The 24,036-nt window shown below is 36.3% G+C and overlaps 1 protein-coding gene across 5 annotated transcripts in view; it reads right to left on the bottom strand.

Annotated features, from left to right (window-relative positions):
* Positions 1-8,075: 8,075 nt before the first annotated feature.
* The window catches only part of ZNF25 (zinc finger protein 25), a 36,703-nt gene continuing 20,742 nt past the window's right edge, over positions 8,076-24,036 (bottom strand). For 2 of the 5 annotated variants that reach the window (XM_074337336.1, XM_074337335.1), the window contains 4 exons: positions 16,136-16,220; positions 15,743-15,838; positions 13,468-13,531; positions 8,076-13,002 (listed from right to left, as the gene is read on the bottom strand). In XM_074337336.1, coding sequence (XP_074193437.1) covers positions 11,952-13,002; positions 13,468-13,531; positions 15,743-15,838; positions 16,136-16,169 — 1,245 coding nt within the window. In that variant the 5' untranslated portion in view covers positions 16,170-16,220 and the 3' untranslated portion in view covers positions 8,076-11,951. Of the gene's footprint in view, positions 13,003-13,467; positions 13,532-15,742; positions 15,839-16,135; positions 16,263-17,081; positions 17,197-24,036 lie in introns of all 5 variants that reach the window. The other 3 variants (XM_019717340.2, XM_019717338.2, XM_019717341.2) reach the window with 2 other exon arrangements.

The following is a 24,036-nucleotide window of genomic DNA, read 5'->3' on the forward strand; positions in this document are numbered from 1 at the left end:
TATTTTTTAAATTACTAGGCTTCCTACACTGTTGTCATGCAGCAGCCTACCCATCTGTCCCCTCGTACCTGCCCCTAAAGAAAGGAGAGTCTGTGAGACTGATCCTTTCAGGACTTTGCTTCACCTTTGTGCTTACACCTTATGTCTCCCTGTTTGGCCCCAAAGGATGGCTGGTTAGCCAATGATGGGTAAGATTCCCCACGGGTGGAACAACCTAAGCCAGGTGCAGCCACGTGGGGACCATCAGGAGAACCCACAGGGTTGATAGATGTGGGCATAGACCCCCACCTTCCCCTGGCTAAGGAGAGCTTCTGCCTCTATGTCTGTATTCCTTCCCACAACCTGCTTGGGAAGAGATTCAATGATGTGATAATAGTTCTCCATCTATTCATATCAGTACATTTCAGCATAAAGATTTTGTCCCTTGGGGAGGTACATCCTGAGACTTACGGTTCCGCTGCTTGCAGACAAGATCGATTAGTTTGAATCAGTTTCCTAGTATAATGTATGAAATACACAGACTGTGGAGAAAACAATGTTACTTCCTTGTGTGAACATCAATAAAAGCCACAAGGCCTGCCCGATTCGGGGCTCTCAGTCCTTTGAGGCTGTGAGACCCTCAGCCCCTAGTGCATAAATCTCTTGACTTCTGTTTCTTTCTTAACCCTTCGCCGCCCCTTCTCGTTTTCTCACTGCCCGTATTGCGCTGGACGCCTTAAAAAGATCATCTGCAGCTTAGAACTTTGTGCCTCCCCCAGCCCTAGTCCTTTCTGGGGATTGGACTGCTGGTACTGAGGGCACATGTCATGGAGTTTTCTGGAAATGACAATTCTCTAGCTTCATGTGCATAAACATTTTGCTCCTAGAAGAGGCAGGGATGGCCTTAGGTATCACTCACCACCTCTGCCTGTTTTCAGTCTCTTTTGGGGGGGAGATTTGGGCCAATCGTAAGCTCCCCTGAGGAGGATTCTAGGGTGAAACAGACAGGCAGGCACTATCTGAAAAGCTGAGGCCAGTTTTGTGACAAACACGTGTGATGGGAAGGTCACAAGCTTGCAAGGATCCCCACACCCCAAAGTGTGACAAGAGGCTGGGAGGAAAAGGACAGAATTTCAGGCCAATGGAATGATGAGATAAAGGCACTAACTGTTGCTGATGATATTGTAACCCCTGACATTGTTAAGTCCTGGAATCGCCCACCCCTCAGACAGACAGAAGACACACACGATAATGCAAGTCACACAGCGAGGTTTATTTCCAGCTATCTGGGGTCCCAGTCTCTGCCCGACGCAGCGGGTTTTAACAAGGACCTTAAACCCTTAAAGCCAAGGGTTTTTATAGCGTTTCTAAGGCACTCAGTAATTTTCCATAGTCTTAGGGAGTACAAGATAAACTACAGGACTTACATAGCTTCAAAGAGTATAAGATAAGCTACAAGGCTTACATAGCTTCAAAGAGTATAAGATAAGCTACAAGGCTTACATAGCTTCAAAGAGTATAAGATAAGCTACAAGGCTTCTGGTCTCTGTGCTGCAACTGCCCACATCCTGGAATTTACAATTAGATTGTTTTAAGCTAAGGGCTGTTAACCCTGACCTTATCGTAGCAGTTCTCATGCTAACGGTCTCTTACAACATTACCGTATTTCCCTGAAAATAAGACTGGGTCTTATATTAATTTTTGCTCCAAAAGACGCATTAGGGCTTATTTTCAGGGGATGTCTTATTTTTTCATGTACAAAAATCTACATTTATTCATGTACAACAATCTACATTTCTTCATTTATTCATGTACAGAAATCTATATTTATTCAAATACAGTCATGTCATCTTCTTCTGGAATATCGTCATAAATCCCCAAACCCCAAATTCTGGCTTGAATTTCTTGCGACTCCATTTCCTGTAGAACCATTGGCCTCAATCTCTCATGTCCAGCAATACAGCTTTTCTTAAATGAGCACTTCTTGTCCATATAGCCTGCTCGTAGTGCAATGGCAACACAGCTGTCAGTGATTTTATCCCATGAATTCTTCACCCAACTCATGACATCTTGCAGGCTTCGCAAACTTTCCACGTTGATTTCTCTCCATTCTATTTTCATGTAGTCATTGATTTCCATGCACAAATAGTCCTTGAATGGCTTGTTTATTGCAATATCAAGAGTCTGGAGATAGGCAGTCATTCCTGCAGGAATCATTATTTGATCTATTCTTCTCTCTGCAAGGAAGTTCTTCATGTCTTTAATGTGGTGAGTGCTGGCTGAATCCCAGACTAGCAGACCTCTTTGGCCACCTTGCAAAACACGTGGCAGCATTAAATCGACCCACTTCCTTATAACTGCTTGTGTGCACCAGGCTTTTTTGGTTTCAAGAACATAAACGCCTCAAACACATTCAACCTTATCTTTCTTTCCATTAGTGGTGATTAGAGGTGGGGCTTTCCTTCCATCCAGATGAATTGCAAAATACAAGTAACACATGAACTTTCATAACCGGTAGAGGGAATGTAGATTGACGAGGCACCCCTCTGATAAATTGTCGTTTGAGATCCTTGGCCCATAAACACTGCAGTTTCATCCATAGCAATCACGTTGGAGAGTTGGTATTGAGAAAAGTCAATGCCATCAACAAAGGACTTAAATGCAAGTGCACGTTTAATAACTTCAGTATCTTCTAGTTTGAACAGTGTTGTTGATTTTAGAGACAGTTCATATCGCTGAAGGAAGCCATCCAGCCAGTATTGTGATGCTTTGAATTCTTCTGGGGATATGTCTAACTGTGGTGCCATTGCAAGGGCAAATTCTTGAATATCAGCCCTGCACACAACCAAAGCCTTTGCTCTCCTGTCAGCAATCCATTCACAGATGATGTCTTCCAGCTCAGGAAATAATGGTTGCCGACCTGATCCACACTTGTGCTTCTTAGCATTTCCCTCATCCACCTGTTGACTGAGGTTCTTGTACTCTGCTCACCATTTTAGGACCATTTGGAGATCCAACTTCTCTTTGCCGAAAGCCATAAGATTCTTGCCACGGGAGTCCTCCACGATTCCTTTCTTACACTCGACGGAATAGCTCTTTCTTTTTGCACTCATCTTGTCTGGGGGTCAAAATATTTCCTTTAAATCTACCATTAAATTAAGTGTTAACTGAAGACTTATGAGACAGGAATGGCAACAAAAATGACAGTTAAGAATAATGGTCCACACACAAGTGACGAAAGATTGCAGGCACCAAAATTCAGAAAACATTTATTTCACACAAGTGCATTAAGTACGTCCATTAAAACACATGACATATTGAATTATGAAGATTCGTATTAGACACAACCACCTCCGTTCATTGTCAAGTGCGCATGTTATTCGTGTGTTGTGTCTGTACTCTGATTGGTCATTTGGCAATAAGTCTGGAGTTCATCTGTTTACATAGGTGTTTACCTCTTGTCCAAAGGCATCTGCTTGGGTATTTACAAATAATTATAATTTATATTATCATTTAAGTATTAATGTCAATATTATTTATTTTTAATTATATATTGATATTATTTTATAATTCAATACGTCCATCATGTGTTGCAATGGGCATACTAAATGCATCTGTCTGGCTGATGATCTTAACTGGGTCTTATTTTTGGGGTAGGGCTTATATTACAAGCATCCTGAAAAATCATGCTAGGGCTTATTTTCTGGTTAGGTCTTATTTTCGTGGAAATACGGTATGTCTATAGAGAGTCAATATTATGTCAAAGAATAACTTAGAGATATTTAGCTTTCTGTACACAAATTTACTCATATCAGAATGTTGTGCCTAAAATACAGGATTCATATGTAAGGACAAATGAGAAATCATAGATACACTAGGAACAATGCATAATTTTTCTATTTTTTAGGTAAACTGAGTAGTTGGCAGCTAACAGATCAATTTGGGCAGTCTGTTTCTAGTCAGGTTATCTAGGACATCCAAGAAAATGAGTTTTTATGGATTCTCTGAAAAAACTTGAGTGTTTAACTGTTGAGTATATGTGACAGGCTGTTTCTATATAATCTATGTCAGTGCACTTCTGTTAGTTAGAAGTTAGAAAATGTAGGAGGAGGAGGGCTGGGAGGGGATCCATAGTACCTACAGAAAAAGCTCACAAATAGCTTTAACTGCCTCCAGCCATGTATCTGTTTTCACAACAACAGACAACAAGAGTTGGTCTGAAGCAAGATAAGGATCTGAGTCAACAGACCTCCACTCATCTTAGGAGGTCACGCCCTCCCATAGAAGAGCAAGCACCACTTTTCCTACCAAATCAATATGCAACTCCCTCATCCCACCCAGCAAACTAATATAAGTCCTTCAGAAAAGGGCTCTCTCTGGCCCTCCAGTATCTCGCTCGCGTTCTCTCTCTCTCTCTCTCTCTCTCTCTCTCTCTCTCTCTCCCTCCCTCTCTCTCTCTCTCTCCTCAGCTAGGCCCATTCTCTTCCCTGAGAATGCATCACTAATAAACCCTGATTGCGTACTAGTCAGCTTGCTGACCTTGATTCTTCACTGCGTTGGCAAAAAGAACCGAGATTCCCATAACACCGATACATATTAGCAACATCTCATTAATCAGATCAGATTTGTATCATTTCCCTCATTAGAGTGTCTCAATTTCCCTCATTTTGGTCAAATGATTTTGACCATGAAGCCTTTAGTCTCTTTAACACAGAATCATCACTTAATGCTGGCTGAGCATACTGACTGTATAACATTTAAGCGCATGAAAATCAGACATATATGAAGTCTTTTTGTGCAATATTCAACATTTAATATTCTTAGTGTTACTCTACCAAATAACTTTATTTTTATATGTAAGGCCTTTACAATTTAAGCTGTTTTGTTATTTGTCCCAAAGTCAGAAATAAGCAATGCATCACACATTCTGGTAATTTTTAGCCATGCCTTTATTCTTGCAGCATTTATTTATAAGAATATAGAGGAAATGTTTCTTTTCAATATGTTTTTAAGACTGATATTGATTGATGTCTTTTAATATATTTAATTTCCTCATTATGTAGAGATGTTTCCGGTGACTTCACTTTTGGTAATGCAGTTTTCATCTGTCAGGCAATGGAGTTTTCATCTGTCAGGCATATGACTGTGTACATATCACCTGTTCAATCTCTTGGATAAAATCTTCATTGTAAAAAACAACAACAGTATGGACAATTCCCCATCTCATTTGGGTTTATTCTCTGCTATGTACATTTCAACGTCTGGATATAGTTGGGGTGACACCAACCAGGATGGGACAGTCTAATTGAGCCATTCTTTCATGGGGGCAGATTTGTTGTATTTGGATGTCTTTTTTAGAAATCATATTAAACCACTGTCATTATAGTATTAATGGTGGCAGAACTTTTAAGGACCACTTAAGTTGCATAACTATTATTGTGAAAGAAGAGATTAACCATTCAGGATCTGAAACAGAAATCTTGATTTATTGCTCACTTTTTGTTTCAGTTATCTATGTAACAAAGCACCCAAAACCTAATGGCTTAAAACAATAATTTATTATTTTTCTGCAGGTAGAGTGGGTGGTTTTTCTGCTCCACTTGGCATTAACTGAAGTCTCTCATTTGGCTTGCTACATTTAGGCAAGATAGGGCTGGGCTGGAAGATCTAAAAAAAAGCAAACCTTCACTCACATGTCTGGCATCAAGGGGTTTCACCAGCAGTAGCCTGAATTTACTCAAAGCTTGGTGGTCTTAGTCAGATTAGTTGCACTTTTTGCATGATTAGCTTCAAGAAGGAAAGTGAAAGCTGCCATGCTTCCTAAAGAGTAGGCCTGGAACTTCTGTCACATTGTAATATACCAACCCAGATTCAAGATGGTGAGGAACGTACTGTCAATGCAAGAAAATCCAAAACTAGACAATTTTTTGTAAGAGTTCATTAGAGTTTATCTGAGCCAAACAGAGGACATGCCTGGAAGCAAGATCTCAACAGACAGAAAAATACTTATCAGAATGACAGCTTGCAGTTTCTTTAATACATTTAGAATTAAGGAGAGAATGTAAAGATTACATGAAGGTGGGAGAGAACAAAGAAGGGAAATCTCTATGATTGGATTACAGTATAGTTACCGTGTTTCCCTGAAAATAAGACCTAGCTGGACCATCAGCTCTAATGCATCTTTTGGAGCAAAAATTAATATAAGACCCGGTCTTTTGAAGACCGGGTCTTATATTAATTATTATATCAATTATATTATATAATATATCATATCATATATTATTATACTATAAGACCGGGTCTTATATTAATTTTTGCTCCAAAAGACGCATTAGAGCTGATTGTCTGGCTAGGTCTTATTTTTGGGAAACACAGTAACAAGATTATGTGCTCTCTTGAGGGTGGTTACAATTCCCAGGAATTTGAAAAAAAAAAGCACTTCAAAGGTGTGTTGACCTAGATACACAAAATCAATGGCTAGGGTTTGCTTAAGGCAAAAATAACTTTTTACTAGGGAAGATATAGGCTTGAGGCATGACTACCCACCATGACCTGGCCAGTTAGGATTTTATGGTCAGGTCAACTTATGAGGTTATGGTCAGTCACTGAACTTGTATAAGGCTCCTTTTTTGTTCACACTATCTTTGATCATCACACTAGCTAAAGGAGTGCTATATTTCTAAGTCAGTCAAAGAAAGTAAGAAATGATACATAGTTTTGGGAAGTGAGGGTTTCAGGCACTGGTGGGCTTTCAAAAAAGTTGTAGTCACTGGAGTGAGGCTGTAGCTGACGTACTGATTTTTCAGCGCATGGTTAGAGTGAAAGCTGTTGTTGACTGGCTTTCAGAAATGTGGAACTGTCATAGGTTGGTTGGCCTGTGTAAGTGTACTGATGAAACACTGTCTCTGATTAATTATTATCAATGTCTGATCAGTTGTCTCTGATCCATCAATTTTGGTGGTTACTAATTCATGGCTTGAGGTTATAGCAAAGAAACAGTCCTAGGCTTTCTTGAATTTGGAGACTAGGAATATTTTATTATCAGATAACTATTTTAAGTATCTTCATTATTATAGGCTTTATTCTTAATAATAGATTTGCCAGTTATTGGACTGTCCTCAGAAAGTATTAATTTTTATTTAGTTTCTGATTGAGAAGGCCAAGGAAGTTAGAAAATGTATTTGTTTTGAAACAGAGAACAATTCTAAACCTTTATCTCTTAAACCTTTATCAAGATAAAATGCTCATATCAGACCTGAGTAGGATATTGGTAACAATATTTTACCAATGAATATTCAGAAATTATAACAGATAAATACAAGGTATACTTTATTCTTAAGGTAAAATCAATCACTAAATGTCACCATACTAGGTGCTCATTAAATATCAGACAAATCAGAATGAGGCATACTTAAAAAGTTGAACATCAAGAAAGTCATCTTCAGGGTGGCTGGTTTGCTCAGTGGTTAGAGCACAGTGCTCTTAACATCAAGGTCGCTGGTTCGATTCCAACATGGACCAACGAGAAACAACAGCTTGAGCTTGGAGCTGAGCTGCTGGGTGGGCAGCTGGTTGTCTCAGTGGTTAGAGCGTAGTGCTCGTAACACCAAGTTTGCTGGTTCGATTCCCACATGGGTCAGTAAGCTGTGCCCTGAACAACTAGGTTGAAGACAACGACTTGACCTGGAGCTGAGCTGCATCCCCCACAACTAGATTGAAAACAATGACCTGACATGGAGCTGATGGGTCCTGGAAAAACACACTGTTCGCCAATATACCCCAAGGGGAAAAAAAAAAAAAAAGTCATCTTCATTAAGAAGGGGAGTAAGGTGGGAAAATTTAGATTGGAGTAGCATTTGACAATTATATGAAGTATGGACATTAAAATAATTTTATTAGTAATGTAGTAATACTAGTAATGTAATTACTACTAATATAACTTGTAGAATTGGGTATTATAACTTTTTTGTGTTATTAGATTACATTAGTCAAGTATGACTATCATGGGATAGTGAAAAAATTGTAATGTGATGTAGGGAAAACTGGCCATTGACTTGAAGAAACAATACTGTGGGTAGGGACCATTAACAACTCAATTTAACTTAGACAATGTTTATTTTGTACATTTACTACTACATTCCATCAGGAAATTTCTTGATGTTATTACAAATCATCAAACAAAACACACTTCTTTGACAAAATTCTAATGCTTACGTTTTTAACATAGAAATATACCACATAAAACAAATATACTGCACAAAACTACCAACCACAAATTGCTGTATGCACCATTTCTGAAACACATACCGTATATAAAAGAATACTTTATATTGGTTATGATGGTTTTAGCTCTAAGTAACAGAAAAACTTTAGAAATGTAAAACCATGCTTAGCTGGCCAGCTACAAGAACCAGTGGGCCAGATCTTAATCACTTGTGGGAAAATGCATAACTAAACCAAACAAAGGCACTGCAGCAATAATGTCAGGAATGTATGATGGTAGCCAACCTTTTATGTTTGTTTGTTTGTTTGCACAGTAATGCAAATTATGAAGATTATAATATCCAATATGTAACTCTTCTTGTGTCTGACACTATCCTAAGTGCTTTAAAAATATTAACTCATTTACACCTCAAAGCAATCCTAACATATTATCTCTTCTCTTTTATAGAAAAGGAAACTCAGGCTTAAAGAGGCTAAGTGGCATGTACAATGCTAGAATTTGAGCCTATGCCACATTGCTTCTACCAGAAAGAAAAAGGCAGTGAAGAACATTTAGGACTCCCCCACAAAATACAAATGCAGATAGCTCTGCATCCTGCTAAAACATCAATAGTAAGATATATAACATTTCACTACATAGCATTATTTGTTTTTATTGTGTAGAGTATTTTCACCTATTTTTAAAACTAAACTCAGGCTTTTCCTATAACGTGTCCCTAATGTAAAATTTAGTTGACAGTTGAACATTTTACAAAAACATTTTTAACTTCTTTTTGAAAGCTTAGTTCAATAATACCTATACGAGGTTTGACAATTAAGTTCATGAACTCATCCTAGAAAAAGTGCTGCATACCTCATTGCTAAATATCACTATAGTCACCTTCGAAGTACTCCCCTTGGGAAGCTATGCACCAATGGCAGTGCCTAGTCCACCCTTCAAAGCAATTCTGAAACTTTTTCTGGAATGGCCACCAGAGCTGTCATTTTACCCCTGATGTCCTAAATGTCATCAAAATGTCTTCCTTTCAATATCTCCTTTATCTTTAGGTAAAGAAAGAAGTCACTGGGGGCCAGATCAGGTGAATAGGGAGGGTGTTCCAATACAGTTATTTGTTTACAGACAGTGCTGTGTGAGCTGGTGCATTGTTGTGATGCAAGAGCCATGAATTGGTGAAAAGTTCATGTCGTCTTTTTCACGCAGCCTTTTCAGCACTTCCAAGTAGTAAACTTGGCTTGTCCAGTGGGTACAAATTCATAATGAATAATGCCTCTGTTATCAGAAAAGGTTAGCAACATTGTTGCAACAAGTTCACGAACTTGTCAGATCTCGTGTATGTGTGTGTAACAACATATATGTAACAACATACATGTAACAACATATACATGTAACTACACACACACACACACACACACACACACACACATACATACATGGTGCCAAAAAAATGTATACACATTTTAAGAAAGGAAAATAACAGTATTAAAATTATGCTGATGGTAACCACTTTGGGTACCTCTTGTAATTGCAGAAATCAAACGTGACTTGTATTCATCTTCTGTTATTGGTATGTACTGAATATTACATTTTTAATAGTTTTTTTCCTTTCTTAAAATGTGTATACATTTCTTTGGCACCCTGTGTGTGTGTGTGTGTGTGTGTGTGTGTGTGTGTAATCTACATTTAAAAACGTCAGGAAACGAGAAAAAGATGCATTATAATTTTTAAAAATATTATACTTAAATACACATTATCGTAACAATAGGAATAACTGTTGAGACAATATGAAATATTTTCATATACATGAAAGTTATTTAACTAGGATAACATATTGCCCTATGTACAATTACGGATGGATTCTACATGCATATCAAATATCCACAATCTGTATCTTGTAGTACACACACAAGTCCTACATGGTACAAGACTCTTCACGTGTATTTAATGATGTTGCCTGATTATTCAATTTGTGGTTCTTAAAAAGCTTCATGTGTATAGACATTTTCAGCTTTGTGTGTGTGTGTGTGTGTGTGTATTTATTTTTAATTAAATGTATTGGGGTGACATTGGTTAGTAAAATTATGTAGGTTTCAAGTGCATAATTCTATAATAAATCATCTATATATTGCATTGTGTTCACCAACCAAAGTCAAATATCCTTCTGTCACCATATATTTGACCCAGCTTACCCTCTTCTACTTCCCCCTTCTACCTTTAGCCTTTGGTAACAACTAAATTATTGTCTGTGTCTCTGAGTTTTGTTTGTTTCTCTTGTCTGTTTGTTGCTTCCAGTTTTATATTCCACACATGAGTGAAATCATATGGTTCTCCACTTTTTCTGACTTATATGCTTAGCATGATAATTTCAAGATCCATCCATGTTGTTGCAAATGGCAGTATTTCATCTTTTCTTATGGCTGTTAATATTCCATTGTATATATAGAAATAACAGCCTTAAATGACACATTAGACCAAATGGACATAATCGACAGTTATACAGTCTTTCATCCATGAACACCGGCTTGCACAATCTTTTCTAGTGCACATGGAAAATTTTCAAGAATAGACAATATGTTGGGACACAAAAGTAGCCTCAGCAAATTTAAGAAGATTGAAATCATACCAAGCATACTATCTGACCACAAATGCTTTGAAATTGGAGATCAACTGCAAAAAGAAAGTGGAAAAAACCCACAAATATGTGGAGGTTAAACATGCTACTAAAGTACCACCGGGTCAAAGAAGAAATAAAAGGAGCGATCAAAGGACACATAGAAACAAATGAGAATGAAAATACAACATATCGAAACTTTTGGGAGGTGTCAAAAGTAGTAATAAGAGGGAAATTTATATCATTACAGGCCAATCTCAAGAAAAATCCCAGATAAATAACCTAACATTACATCTTAAAGAACTACAAAAAGAAGAACAAATGAAGCCCAAAATCAGCAGGAGGAAGGATATAATAAAATTACAGCAGAATTAAATAAAATCAAGGACAAAAAGACAATGGAAAAAAATTAATGCAACAAAGAGCGGATTCTGTGAAAAGATTACTAAAATTGACAAACCTCAGGCTTCAGCTTTCTTTAAAAAAAAAAATCCTTGGAATCACATCTCTGCAATGTGACTTCTAGTAACTATTTCCCTCAGTATAGATGCTCTTTGAATTTTTGATAAAAAGCTTTCACATATTTAAAATGTCTATAAAGGTTCTACTCCAGTAAATGATTTGACATTCACCGAAACATCACTTCTGATAAAGGCTTCTGTATCTAGTGCAATCTTTGCAGTTATCCCTTCTGAGTGTTCTAATATTAGTCCAACTGGTGTAAAAAGATTTCTGAGTGCTCAGGACACTGACAGGAGTTTCTCATTCATGTGAGCTTTTGGATGTCTAGTGATGGCTCCCCTAACAGAAAATTTCCTGTCATTCATTTTACTTACAGGATTTCTCACCTGTGTGATTTCTATGTTGTACAATAAAGTATGACTTCTGAAAGGCTTCCTCTTGTTTTGTAATTTGTAGTGTTTCTGCCATCTATATTGTCTGATATTTAGTAGTGTAACATATGATAAGAATTTTCTCCCTTGTAGATTTTCAGAATTTCTGTGTTATTTCCTTTCTGAGAAGAAAGACTGTGGCTAAAATTTTCCCATATTGATGACATTCATAAGATTTTTTGTCTTGTGTGAATTATCTCATTATTCTGAAGGATGAAGTCAGACAGAATTTCCAAATTCATACTACTTATAAGGTTTTTCCTTCTGTGTGTGTCTTCTGATGTGCAGTGAGTTTTGATTTCTGGATAAAAGTTTTCCTACACTCTTGACATTCATAAGGTTTCTCCCCTGTGTGTTTTCTCTGATGTATGGTAAAATGTGACTTCTGAGAGAAGGATTTCCCACATTCCTTACATTCATAGGGTTTCTCTCCTGTGTGAGTCCTTTGATGTAATCTGAGGACTGAATTCACAGAGAAAGACTTACCACATTCACGACACTCATAGGGCTTCTCCCCTGTGTGTTTTCTTTGATGCTTAGTAAGGTCTGATTTATAGTAAAAATTTTTTCCACATTTATTACATTCAAAGGGTTTCTCCCCTGTGTGAGTTCGCTGATGTACTGTGAGGGCTGACTTCTGGTAGAAGCATTTCCCACATTCACTACATTCATAGGGTTTCTCTCCAGTGTGAGTTCTCTGATGAGTTTTGAGGTGTGAGTTTCTAGAGAAGAATTTCCCACATTCCTTACATTTATAGGGCTTCTCCCCTGTATGTGTTCTCTGATGTACTGTAAGGTGTGATTTCTGGGAAAAGGATTTCCCACACTCCTTACATTCATATGGTTTCTCCCCTGTGTGTGTTTTCTGATGTACCATTAGGTATGCCTTAACATAGAAGAACTTTCCACATTCAGTACATTCATAGGGTTTCTCTCCTGTGTGTGTTTTCTGATGTTCTATGAGGTGTGGCTTCTGGTAGAAGGATTTCTCACACTGATCACATTCATAGGGTTTTTCCCCTGCATGAGTTCTCAAATGTCTACTGAGAGATGACAGGTGATAGAAAGTTTTCTTACATTCTTTACATTCATAGGTTTTTTCTCTGGTATGCGTCTTCTGATGTCTTCTGAGGTCTCTATTCCTAGAGACAGATTTCCCACATTCACTGGGTTTGTCCTTTGAATGAGTGTGCTGATGTACTATGAGGGCAGACTTTTGGAAGAAGGACTTTCCACATTCCTTGCATTTATAGGTTTTCTCTCTAGTATGAGATTTCTGATTTGTGAGTTCTCCAGTCCTAAAGAGAAATTTCCAAATACATTAATATATAAAGCTTTTCTTTTTGTCTGCTGTGCGTATTTTCCAAATAACTCTGAGAATCGATTTTTAGAGATTTTCCCATATTCATTAGATTCATAGGATTTATTCACTGTGAATGTTCTCTGACATGCATTGTGGTTTAACATTTGCATTATATTCTCAGGGTCTGTCAACTGCCTGAACTCTACTTCATATAATAAAGCCTTCCTTATTGTGTAACTCTGAAGAATCAAAAGACTGCTTCAAAATTTGAATCTCCTGATCCTGAATAAGGTTTCTATTATAAAAAAGGGCTTTCCCATTTGGATTATAATCTTTGGAATTTGTTCCAGTGTTAGTTTTCTCACAGTTAGTATTAACTAGTGCTTTCCTACTTCTTGTACCCTCATCAAGACCCTTTATTACAAAGCTTCCAATCTTAAAATTGAATTCTTGAACTTGCCTTGAATTTTCATCTTGGCTTTCCTGGTATCTTGCTCCTAGGTCATGAATATTCCAAAGATCTTCTACAAAGAAATCCAAAATTTAATACTGTATAAGTCTTAACACATTATTATGCTTGTAGTGTTGATTCTTAGGCTTCAGGCCAATTTCCCCAAATGAAGGAATGGTCAAATGCAGATTTCTTCTGTTCCATTTGGTTTAGGAAAAAAAAAATCACAAACACTAAAAACCGCCAAAGCAGATAGGGGAAGGAACATGGTTATAACCCCAAGTACCTCTTTACAAATATGATCTTAAAAACTTGGAGAAAGTTAATACAAAAAAAAATAAATGGTGCAGAGAACAGAAGATATTTAAAAGGCTGCTGAACAGGAATGCAGGCGTTATAGAGAATGCTGTGAGCCCTTTAAGGACAATCAACAGTAAGTAGGGTGATAAAACACTTAGTAGACAACTATCTTCACTGGAAACATCAGGGGAAAGATATCTGCTCAAATCTAGTTTACTGTGTTCAGATTCCTATTAGTTAGCAGATGGTAAACTTCTACTTTATTTCCTCTTTACCTACACAACAATCTATTTGTCAACATTAAAGTGACTTTCTCAGAACATCAATTACCTCATTCTTAGAGGAACAGTCCTATAGCTTGAGCTTTCACTCTCCATTTAGTTGGCTTAATTTTCAGTGGGACAAAAGTTCCAGGAACACATACGTCCAAAAGGAAAGATTTTTACAAAGCAGAGTGCAAGCCATCCACTTAACAGGATGAATTCCCAATTGCAGCACCAGAGATTTTCAATCCTGACCTCCAGGGCTGCATCTCCAAAGTAATGTTACCTAGGACTCACAAGTCTTATTCTGCTTTCATAGCTTAGCTCCCACATCTCTGCTTCAATTTACTACACAATCTTTAAAGATTAATTATTCAACATCATTTTAGACCTTCATATTTATTCATGTTTAAATGAAAGAAAGTCAAAGATTATGAGCCGATACTTGGGACAGGAAATTCATGGCATTTGTGGGGGAAACATAAGAAAAGTTATGTGATAGGGACTTGTGCAAGGTTAATTTGGATACACATGAAATAATATCCGATTTATGGAAGACACTTAAAAGAGCTGATGAAGTGATGACTAGCATGTGTTTTGGGGCCACAAGGAGAAATCAGATGCAAGAAAGGGCTAGACTATTTCTTGATAGAAAGTTAACCTAAGAGTATTTAGTAAGAGAGAGTCTGAGTAAGTTTACCATGATAGGCTAGCAGCAATGTAAATATGCAGCATCATACAACTACTATGAGGATTTAAATTAAAAATTAGCTTCTGACTCTGAGAAAAAAGGGAGTTAGATTAGTGAATCCATCCTGTAAGATGATAAAATATGGGACCAGAAGGCAAATAAGATAATCACATTGGAAATGTCAATTTTAGAAGTTCTACGCCTAAGAAGCAAAGCTTTGGTCTTAAGAAATGATAAACCCTTGAAGAAGTTAGTATACAGAGCATAGGAAAGAAGATAAGGAGTGTCTGTCTCTTGTTAACTGAAATTGAATCTTTCAACAAATATCTATTGAACAACTTATACCAGGCATTACTCTTGCACATTGTTCCTGCATGAGTACACAAGTCAGAAAATACAGGAAAAGCATTTAAAGAAGCAAAGTGAGATATTTTTTGTATGCTAATTTTTTTATCTTAGTGTTATACAGTATTATAACACTCCAAACAAAGTGCAGATTTTAGGAAGGATAATCAGTACTTCATGTAAAAGACAAATACCATCCAGAAGTATCCGCTCTGAAATAATATAATTGATGACAGGCATAACAATTTGTAATCTGATTTCAGTTTAAAGAGAGAATAGGAAGTTAAAACTGGTGCTGAAAATAACTAAGGCATTTTGTTGCTAATAAAAGGAGGAAATAACATTTGAAAAAAACCTGTAAGTCAGATTTATAAACACTTTCTTACGTCAAAGGCAGAGAGTTACTGGGAATTCTAGAAAAAAGACAAAATAAAAGTTTAAGTCAAGTTTAGTATATAGGAGAGAGAAGTAAGCCTATAAAAATGTTGAGCAAACGGGGGAATTTTGGTGGAGAGAATGAAAATTGAGCTGTGATTTATGTTGCTTACATATGCAGATCAATTGTCCTCATTCATTTCCAGAAGTATAGGGCATTTTAAAAAAAGATTGTTGAAAAAATATTTCAAAAAGCAAGGGTCACCAACCACCTCACTACTAATTACAAGGGCTATAATTTCTCACTCACCAGGGTAGTTCTGATGTGGAAATTCTACTTCTAATGTCCATGGCTCCTTTCCTTGCTTCAGCTTGAAGACTGCATTTGACTTATTCACACAATAACCTATTAATGGAAAAGATAAAGAAAATAATACAAATTGTCTGGAATTTAGGAACTGTAGGATAAGAAAGTACAGTTTTAGGAGAACAATGAAGGTCCCACTTAGGCTTGTCAAATTTAGAATCTTTCAATCGGGAGGGTAGGGACACAAATATTTTTCTGGTACCCAAAATGGATTCATCAACTTTGACCTCTGAAACAAAGCTAATATTATTCAAACCCACAGATGCCTTCCATGTTCCACAACTGGGAAAGGAAATGCAAACTACTGGGAGTTACACACAGAGAAGTCTTTCTCACCCACTGAGACTAGGTGACCATAGTTCTCCTGCATCACTTCCCTGTACAGGGTCCTCTGAGCAGTGTCCAGTAACTTCCACTCCTCCTGGGTGAATTCCACAATAACATCCTTTAATGTTACTGGTCCCTGTAACAACATATTTCAATTCAAACTTAAGTGATTAGAATAGAGTACCATTGAAAAGACGTGTAGACTAGCTCTTAATGTGCTAACTATAGAATTTACTCTGGAAAGTTAAGACACACTGCTACTCTGTACCCTGCCATATATATATATATATATATATATATATATATATATATATATATATATATATATATATATATATATATATATATATGAAATATTTGTTCAATGTATATTTACTGAGATATCACTCGATGCCTAGAACTCTGCTGGAGATACAAAGATGAATCAAAGTAAACATTCCTGTTATCAAGAGCTTACATTCTGACATGGAGGCAAAAATGCAAATGCTTCAGTGCAACCAGCAGAGCAGGTGCTATGACTGAAGTATGCATAAGATATAAGAAGGTCACAGATAGGGATAGTTGTTTGTATTTTGTATTATCAAGTTAGATTTTTATTAGGTGGCCAAGCTGACTAATGTAAACTTCAGGAATTAAGAAAACAGGATTGGCAAAGGCTTGGATGCATCAAAAATGGCAAGCTTAGGAAACTACAAATAAGATAGTATGATATGAAAACAGGACATAGGATCAAGATTAGGTGATACTCAAGTCAGGTTACAAAACATGGAGTAATTCTGAATTTGTCTTTTGGGCCATTAAAATATATTTTGTACACCCACTTAATTGATGTCTGCTTATTAATAGAGCATATATTTACATCTATTTGTTTATTAAAAATGGACAAGTTTTAGTTTTTATGAAAGAAAAATATGAATCAATATTTTGCTATTTCAAACTATGTGGACTGTCTTACACATCTTTGGGATGTTCAACCTTTCACTTTGTAGATGCAAATACAGATGAGGAGCCACTGAAGAGATTGATATAAGCACTTGAGTTTTGTGAGTAGATTAGTAGTTAGAAGAAAACTAAAGTAGAAGAGGCAAAGAACACATCAGAAATAAGGAGTATTAGCAAATTAAGAGACTATGTAAGAAATAAACATTTACATTAAAGTAGCAGCAGTGGGGGAAAGAAGCATAACACAACTTTGTAATTAATTGGAAATTAATTAATAACTACTGGGAGAAAGGGGAAGGGTAACTCCCAGTGTCTATATGGTTTGGTAATGACTAGAGCCATAATGCTAATTATTTTCATTCTGCATTTTTGTTGATTGAACTATTTAAGGCTATGAATTTTCCTCTGATAATTGGTTTTTTATACATTCCATAAAATCTGAAGTGCAGTATTTTCACTTGAAGAACATCTTGGATAGATATACATTCTTGCTTCACAGTATCTTTCTTAAAGATACTATTTTACTATTAATACTATTGTTTTATATATTTATATGTTATTAACAGGAATTATGTCAATTTTATTTTCTTTCCTTGCCAAGTGACTTAGACTTTTTTTCCTTGAGACCCACAGGACTTTTGTTCCCCTTTGAGTACATCTAGTAGTTTCACTAGAATCTCTTGTGTTTACCATTCTAGTCAATTCTCTCTGGTACACAGAGAGCCCTTTCAATACCTAGATTCAGTTTTTCTTTTCTTTGTGGAACGTTTCCTTGAATTAGTTTTAAATAATAGTCCTGTTCACTATTTAGTTTTTGTTATATAGGGAATCTACTTGGTCTTTCTTCTGTTTCTAGTACCCTTTTCTTCATCCTTGTCAGTTCGTTTCTTCCCCCCACTACAGTCTCTTTCCATTCCTCTCGTATGTCATTTATGGTACTTTCATTGATGTCTCTTCTCCCTTAGGTGTACTGTAATTTAATCTTTTTATCTGAAATGACTTTCTGTTCTATTTTTTCCCGAATTAACATGCCTATATTTTATATTTACTTATTTTTCCATTTTATTGTGAGTGTTCAATCTATGATTTTTAAGGTTCTTTTCTATCAAATTACTTAATATTGTCAAGTTGTGTTTTTCTCTACTTTGTGTTTGTTTGAGGGAAGAGTATTTACATCAGTTGAAAAGGTATTAATTCATGCTTAATGCTTTCTTCTTATATTGATATTGTACAATGTTGAGTAACTAATTTTGTTCATTAATCCAACGAAGATAAAAGTTGGTTTAATGGTGGGAAGGAATGAAAGGGTTATTCTAGTTCTTATTTCAAAAGCTCTCTTCTGTTGGCATAGTATGTTCACATTCTTGAAGAAAATAGCCTCACTGAAGGTGGTATCTTTAGATTCTGTGATACTACTTTTTTTTTTTTTTTTTAGGACACCTAATTTTAGGTGCTTGTTTTCTTCTTTGCCTTCATTACCAAGAGGATGGGATTCCTTCCTTTCCTCTGAGTTGTTGCCTGCTCCAAGCTGCCACCTGTGCACATTCTAAGTCCCTTCTTTTCAATTCCCAGTGTCAGTACTTAGATACCACAGGTCTCAGAACTCTTCTCCATCTTTCTCCAATCAGGGTGAGAGACTGATTTTGGCAGTATATACGCCTTGTTGATCTTTTGTTCTCTTACAGCTATGACATCACCATCTCTTCTCTCCCATCAATCTCCTCGTGACTTGCTATGGAGTGAGCTCCAAGCTGCTTCTGCTTCTTCTGACAACAATCATCTCCCAACTTATATGCTGAAATTAAATTGAAGTTTCCTGTATCCTAGCTATGCAGTTAGAGCCAGTTATGGTACAGAGAGACTTTTGTAGTTTACCAACTAACATTATTCTATGACAATCAGGAAATCCACACAAAATGGGAAAGAAAAGAATAAGTTGGACAGAAGGAGGAAATTAGTTGAATTTTGGTCATGCTGTGCTTGAAGTGACCGTGGAACATAGAGCTGAAACTGTCCATTTTGGCAGATATACATATAAATAAATTTCCACAAATAATATTTTCATGTGTATGAAAAACAGCGTTCTAGAAGAGTCCCAAAAGAAGAATACGTGGAAGCAGCAATATTTGAAATGATGGCAGGATAAAGTAGACCGATACCATGAAGCCTGAAAAAACTTATTTCAATGTAAGAGTAGGCCAAGAGGAGAGTGTTAGGGAACTAAAGAAAGAGATTCACAAATAAGGACCAGTTAAGAGTTCAAAATGTAAAAAGTTCAAATAAGGATAACTCGATAAAAGCACAGCAAAGGAGTAAAAACAAGACAATTTGAGAAAAATTTGAAAGATCTAGAATTCATAATAAAATAAACCAGCTTTGGACACACATTCTTTATTTTTATTAAATTTATTGGGGTGACAATGGTTAGTAAAATTATATAGATTTCAAGGATACATTTCTATAATACATCATCTATATATCGCATTATGTGCTCACCACACCATCAGTTCTCCTTCCATCACCATATATTTGATTTCCTTTCCCCTCTTCTACCATCCCCACTTTCCTTTTCCTCTGGTAACTACTAAACTGTTGTCTGTATCTATGAGTTTTTGTTTGTTTGTCTTGTTCTGTTGCTTTCAGTTTTATATCTGACATATGAGTGAAGTCATATGACCCTTGACTTTTTCTGTCTGACTTATTTCACTTAGCAAAATAATCTCAAGATCCATCAATGTTGTTGCAAATGGCAGTATTTCATCGTTTCTTATAGCCAAATAATATTCCATTGTGTATATACAACACATCTGCTTTATCTAATCATCTATTCAAGGACACTTTGGTTGTTTCCATGTTTTGGTCACCATAAATAAAGCTGCCACGAACACTGGAATACATATATCTTTACATTAAATGTTTTCAGATTTTTTTCAGGTAGATACCCAAGAGGGATTGCTGGAACATATGGTAATTCTATTCTTAATTTTTTTGAGGAACCTCCATACTGTTTTCCATAGCAGCTATACCAATTTACATAACCACCAACAGTGTAATAAGGGTTCCTTTTTCTCCAAAGCCTCTCCAACACTTGTTATTATTTGTCTTGTTGATGATAGCCATTCTAACAGGTGTGAGGTTATATCTCATGATTTTGATTTGCACTTCCCTAATAGCTAATGAAGCTGAGCATTTTTTTATATACTCGTATCTGTTGGCCATTTGTATATCTTCTTGGGAGTAATGTCTGTTCAGGTCCTCTGCCCATTTTTTTAACTGGATTTTTTGTTGTTGTTGATTTGTATGAGTTCTTTATATATTTTGGATATTAGTTCCCTTTTGAAGGTGTTCTTTGCAAATATTCTCCCACTCAGTTGGTTGCCTCTGTTTTGTTGATAGTTTCTTTTGCTGTGCAGAAGCTTTTTAGTTTGATATAGTCTTGTTCATTTATTTTTGCTTTTAATTCCCTTGTCTTTGAGGTCAACTTCATAAAATCCTCTCTAAAACCAAGGTCCGTAAGTTTAGTACCTATGCTTTCCTCTGTGCAGTTTACTGTTTCAGGTCTTATGTTTAGGTCTTTGATCCATCCTGAGATAATTTTGGTACATGGTGACAGATAGCAGTCTAGTTATTTTTTTTAATTGTTTTATTTTTTAAAAAGATTTTATTGGGGAAGAGGAACAGGACTTTATTGGGGAACAGTGTGTACTTCCAGGACTTTTTTCCAAGTCAAGTTGTTGTCCTTTCAATCTTAGTTGTGGAGGGTGCAGCTCAGCTCCAGGTCCAGTTGCCATTGCTAGTTGCAGGGGGTGCTGCCCACCATCCCTTGTGGGAGTCGAGGAATTGAACCTGCAACCTTGTGGGTGAGAGCCCACTGGCCCATGTGGGAATCGAACCAGCAGCCTTCGGAGTTAGGAGCACGGAGCTCCAACCGCCTGAGCCCCCGGGATGGCCCTAGTTTTATTTTTTTGCACAGGGTTTTCCAATTTCCCCAGCACCACTTATTAAAAGGCTGTCTTTTCTCCACTGTATGTTTTTGGTTCCTTTGTCAAAAATTATCTGCCCACAGATGTGTGGGTTTATTTCTCTGTTTTCAATTCTATTCCATTGGTCTGTGTATCTGTTTTTCTGCCAGTACCGTGCTGTTTTTGATTACTGTCACTTTGTAGTACAAACTGAAGTCAGAAAGTGAGATACCTAGAGCCTTGTTTTTTTCTCTCTTAGGATTACTTTGGTTATTCAGGGTCTTTTGTGATTCCATACAAATCTGATGATTTTTTTTTTTGTTCTATTTCTTTAAAATATGCCACTGGGATTTTGATGGGGATTGCATTAAATCTGTATATCGATTTGTGTAATATGGCCATTTTAATTATGTTGACTCTTCCAATCCATGAACACAAACTATCTTTTCATTTCTTTGTTTTGTGTTCAATTTCTTTTAAGAATGTCTTATAGTTTTCTGTGTATAGGTCCTTCACATCCTTTGTTAAATTCCTTCCTAGGTATTTTATTCTTTTTGTTGCAATTGCGAAAGGAATTGGTGTGGTTTTTTTTTTTTTTTTCATTTATTTTTCTGAAATTTCATTGTTAGTATACAGCAATGCAATGGATTTTTGTATATTGATTTTGTAGCCAGCAACTTTACCGTTTATTGTTTCTAAGAGCTTTTGGGTGGAGTCTTTCGGGTTTTCTATATAAAGAATCATGTCATCTGCAAAAAGTGACAATTTAACTTCTTCATTCCTAATTTGGATGCCTTGTCTTTCCCTTGCCTGATTGCTCTGGCTAGGACTTCCAACACTATGTTGAATAGCAGTGGTGAGAGGGGACCACCCTGTCTTATTCCTGATTTTGGAGGAAAAGTTTTCAGTTTTTCACCATTAAGATATTAGCTGATGCTCTGTCATATATGGATTTTATTATGTTAAGTCACTTTTCTTCTATACTCATTAAGTGTTTTCATCATAAATATGTTGTATCTTGTCAAATGCTTTTTCTGCACCTATTGATATAATCATATGATTTTAATTCTTTATTTTGTTTACACGGTGTTTCACATTGATTGATTTCCGTATGTTGAACCATACTTGTGCCCCTGGGATGGACCCCACTCGATCATTATGTATAACTTTTGTAATGTACTGTTGTATCCAATTTGCTAAAATTTTGTTTAGGATTTTTGCATCTATATTCATCAGAGATCTTGGTCAGTACTTTTCTTTTTTGGCGTTATCCTTACCAGGTTTTGGTATCAGGGTAATCTTGGCCTTATAACATAAGTTAGGAAGTACTGCCTCTTTTTCAATTTTTTGGAAGAGTTTGAGGAGGCCAAGTATTAAATGTTTGGTAGAATTCACTAGTGAAGCCATCTGGTCCCGGACTTTTGCTTTTGGGAAGGTTTTGGATGACTGATACAATTTCGTTACTGGTGATCGGTCTGTTTAGATTTTCCAGTTCTTCATGGTTCAGCCTTGGAAGGCTATATGTTTCTAAGAACTTGTCCATTTCCTCTAGGTTATTGAATTTCGTGGCATCTAGTCCTTCACAGTATTCCTGTATGATCCTTTGTATTTCTGTGCTGTCCATGATAACTTCTGTTTCATTTCTGATTTTGTTTGGGTCTTTTCTCTTTTCACCTTAGTGAGTCTAGACAAGGGTTTCTCAATTTTATTAATCTTTTCAAAGAACCAGCTGTTTGTTGCATTAATTTTTTCTATTGTCATTTTGTTCTCTATTTCATTTAGTTCTGCTCTGATTTTTGTTATTTCCTTCCTTCTGATGACTTTGGCTTTCACTTGTTCTCTTTTTCTAGTTCTTTAAGGTGTGATGTTGTTTATTTGGGATTTTTCTTGTTTGAGATAGGCCTGTAATGATACAAACTTCCCTCTTGTTACTGTTTTCACTGCATCCCAGTAATTTTGATAGGACATATTTTCATTCTCATTTGTTTCTATGTATCTTTTGATTTCTTTTATTTCTTCTTTGACCCATTCTTTAATAAAATGTTGTTCAATCTACACATATGTGTGGTTTTTCCCACTTTGGTTTAGCATCTGATCTCCAATTTCAAAGTCTTGTGGTCAGAGAATATGCTTGGTATGATGTCAACCTCAAATTTGCTGAGGCTATTTTTATATCCCAATATATGGTCTATCCTTGAGAATGTTTCATGTACACTAGAAAAGAAGTATGATCTGGTATTCTAGGATGAAGTGCTCTGTAAATGTCAATTATGTCCATTTGGTCTACTGTGTCATTTACAGCTGATATTTCCTTACTGTTTGGATGTTTGGATTTTCTGTTTGGATGATCTGTTGGTCTACTGTGTCATTTACAGCTGATATTTCCTTACTGTTTGGATGTTTGGATTTTCTGTTTGGCTGATCTGTCCATAGCTGTCAATTGCGTATTTAGGTCCCCCACTATAATTGCATTTTGGTCAGTTTCTCCCTTTAGTTATGTTAGTTGCTTTGTACATTTTGGTGCTCCCTATTGGCAGCATATATATTGATAAGTGTTATGTCTTCTTGTTGTATTGTCCCTTTAATCATTATGAAATATCCATCTTTGTCTCTTGTAATCTTTTTTATCCTGAAATCTGTTTCGATAGATATAAGTATGGCTATACCGACTTTTCTCTGGGTTCCATTTCCTTGGAGTATCGTTTTATTCCCTTTCACTTTGAGTCTATATTTGTCCTTGTAGCTAACATGTGTCTCTTGGAGGCAGCATATGTTTGGCTCTTGTTTTTTTTGATATAACCTGTTACTTTGTGCCTCTTTATTGGTGAGTTCAGTTCATTTCTATTTAGGGTGATAATTGATATATGAAGATTTCCTCTAGCTATTTTATCTTTTGTTTTCTGGTAGCTCAGTGTCTCCATTGTTTCTGTGCCTTTTTGTCTTTGTTATTTTAGTTTGGTGGTATTCTATGATTTTCCCGTTTCCTCTTCTTTTATGTTATGTCTC

The sequence above is a fragment of the Rhinolophus sinicus genome, linkage group LG07 (genome assembly GCF_036562045.2).
Source record: "Rhinolophus sinicus isolate RSC01 linkage group LG07, ASM3656204v1, whole genome shotgun sequence".
Lineage (NCBI taxonomy): Eukaryota > Metazoa > Chordata > Mammalia > Chiroptera > Rhinolophidae > Rhinolophus > Rhinolophus sinicus.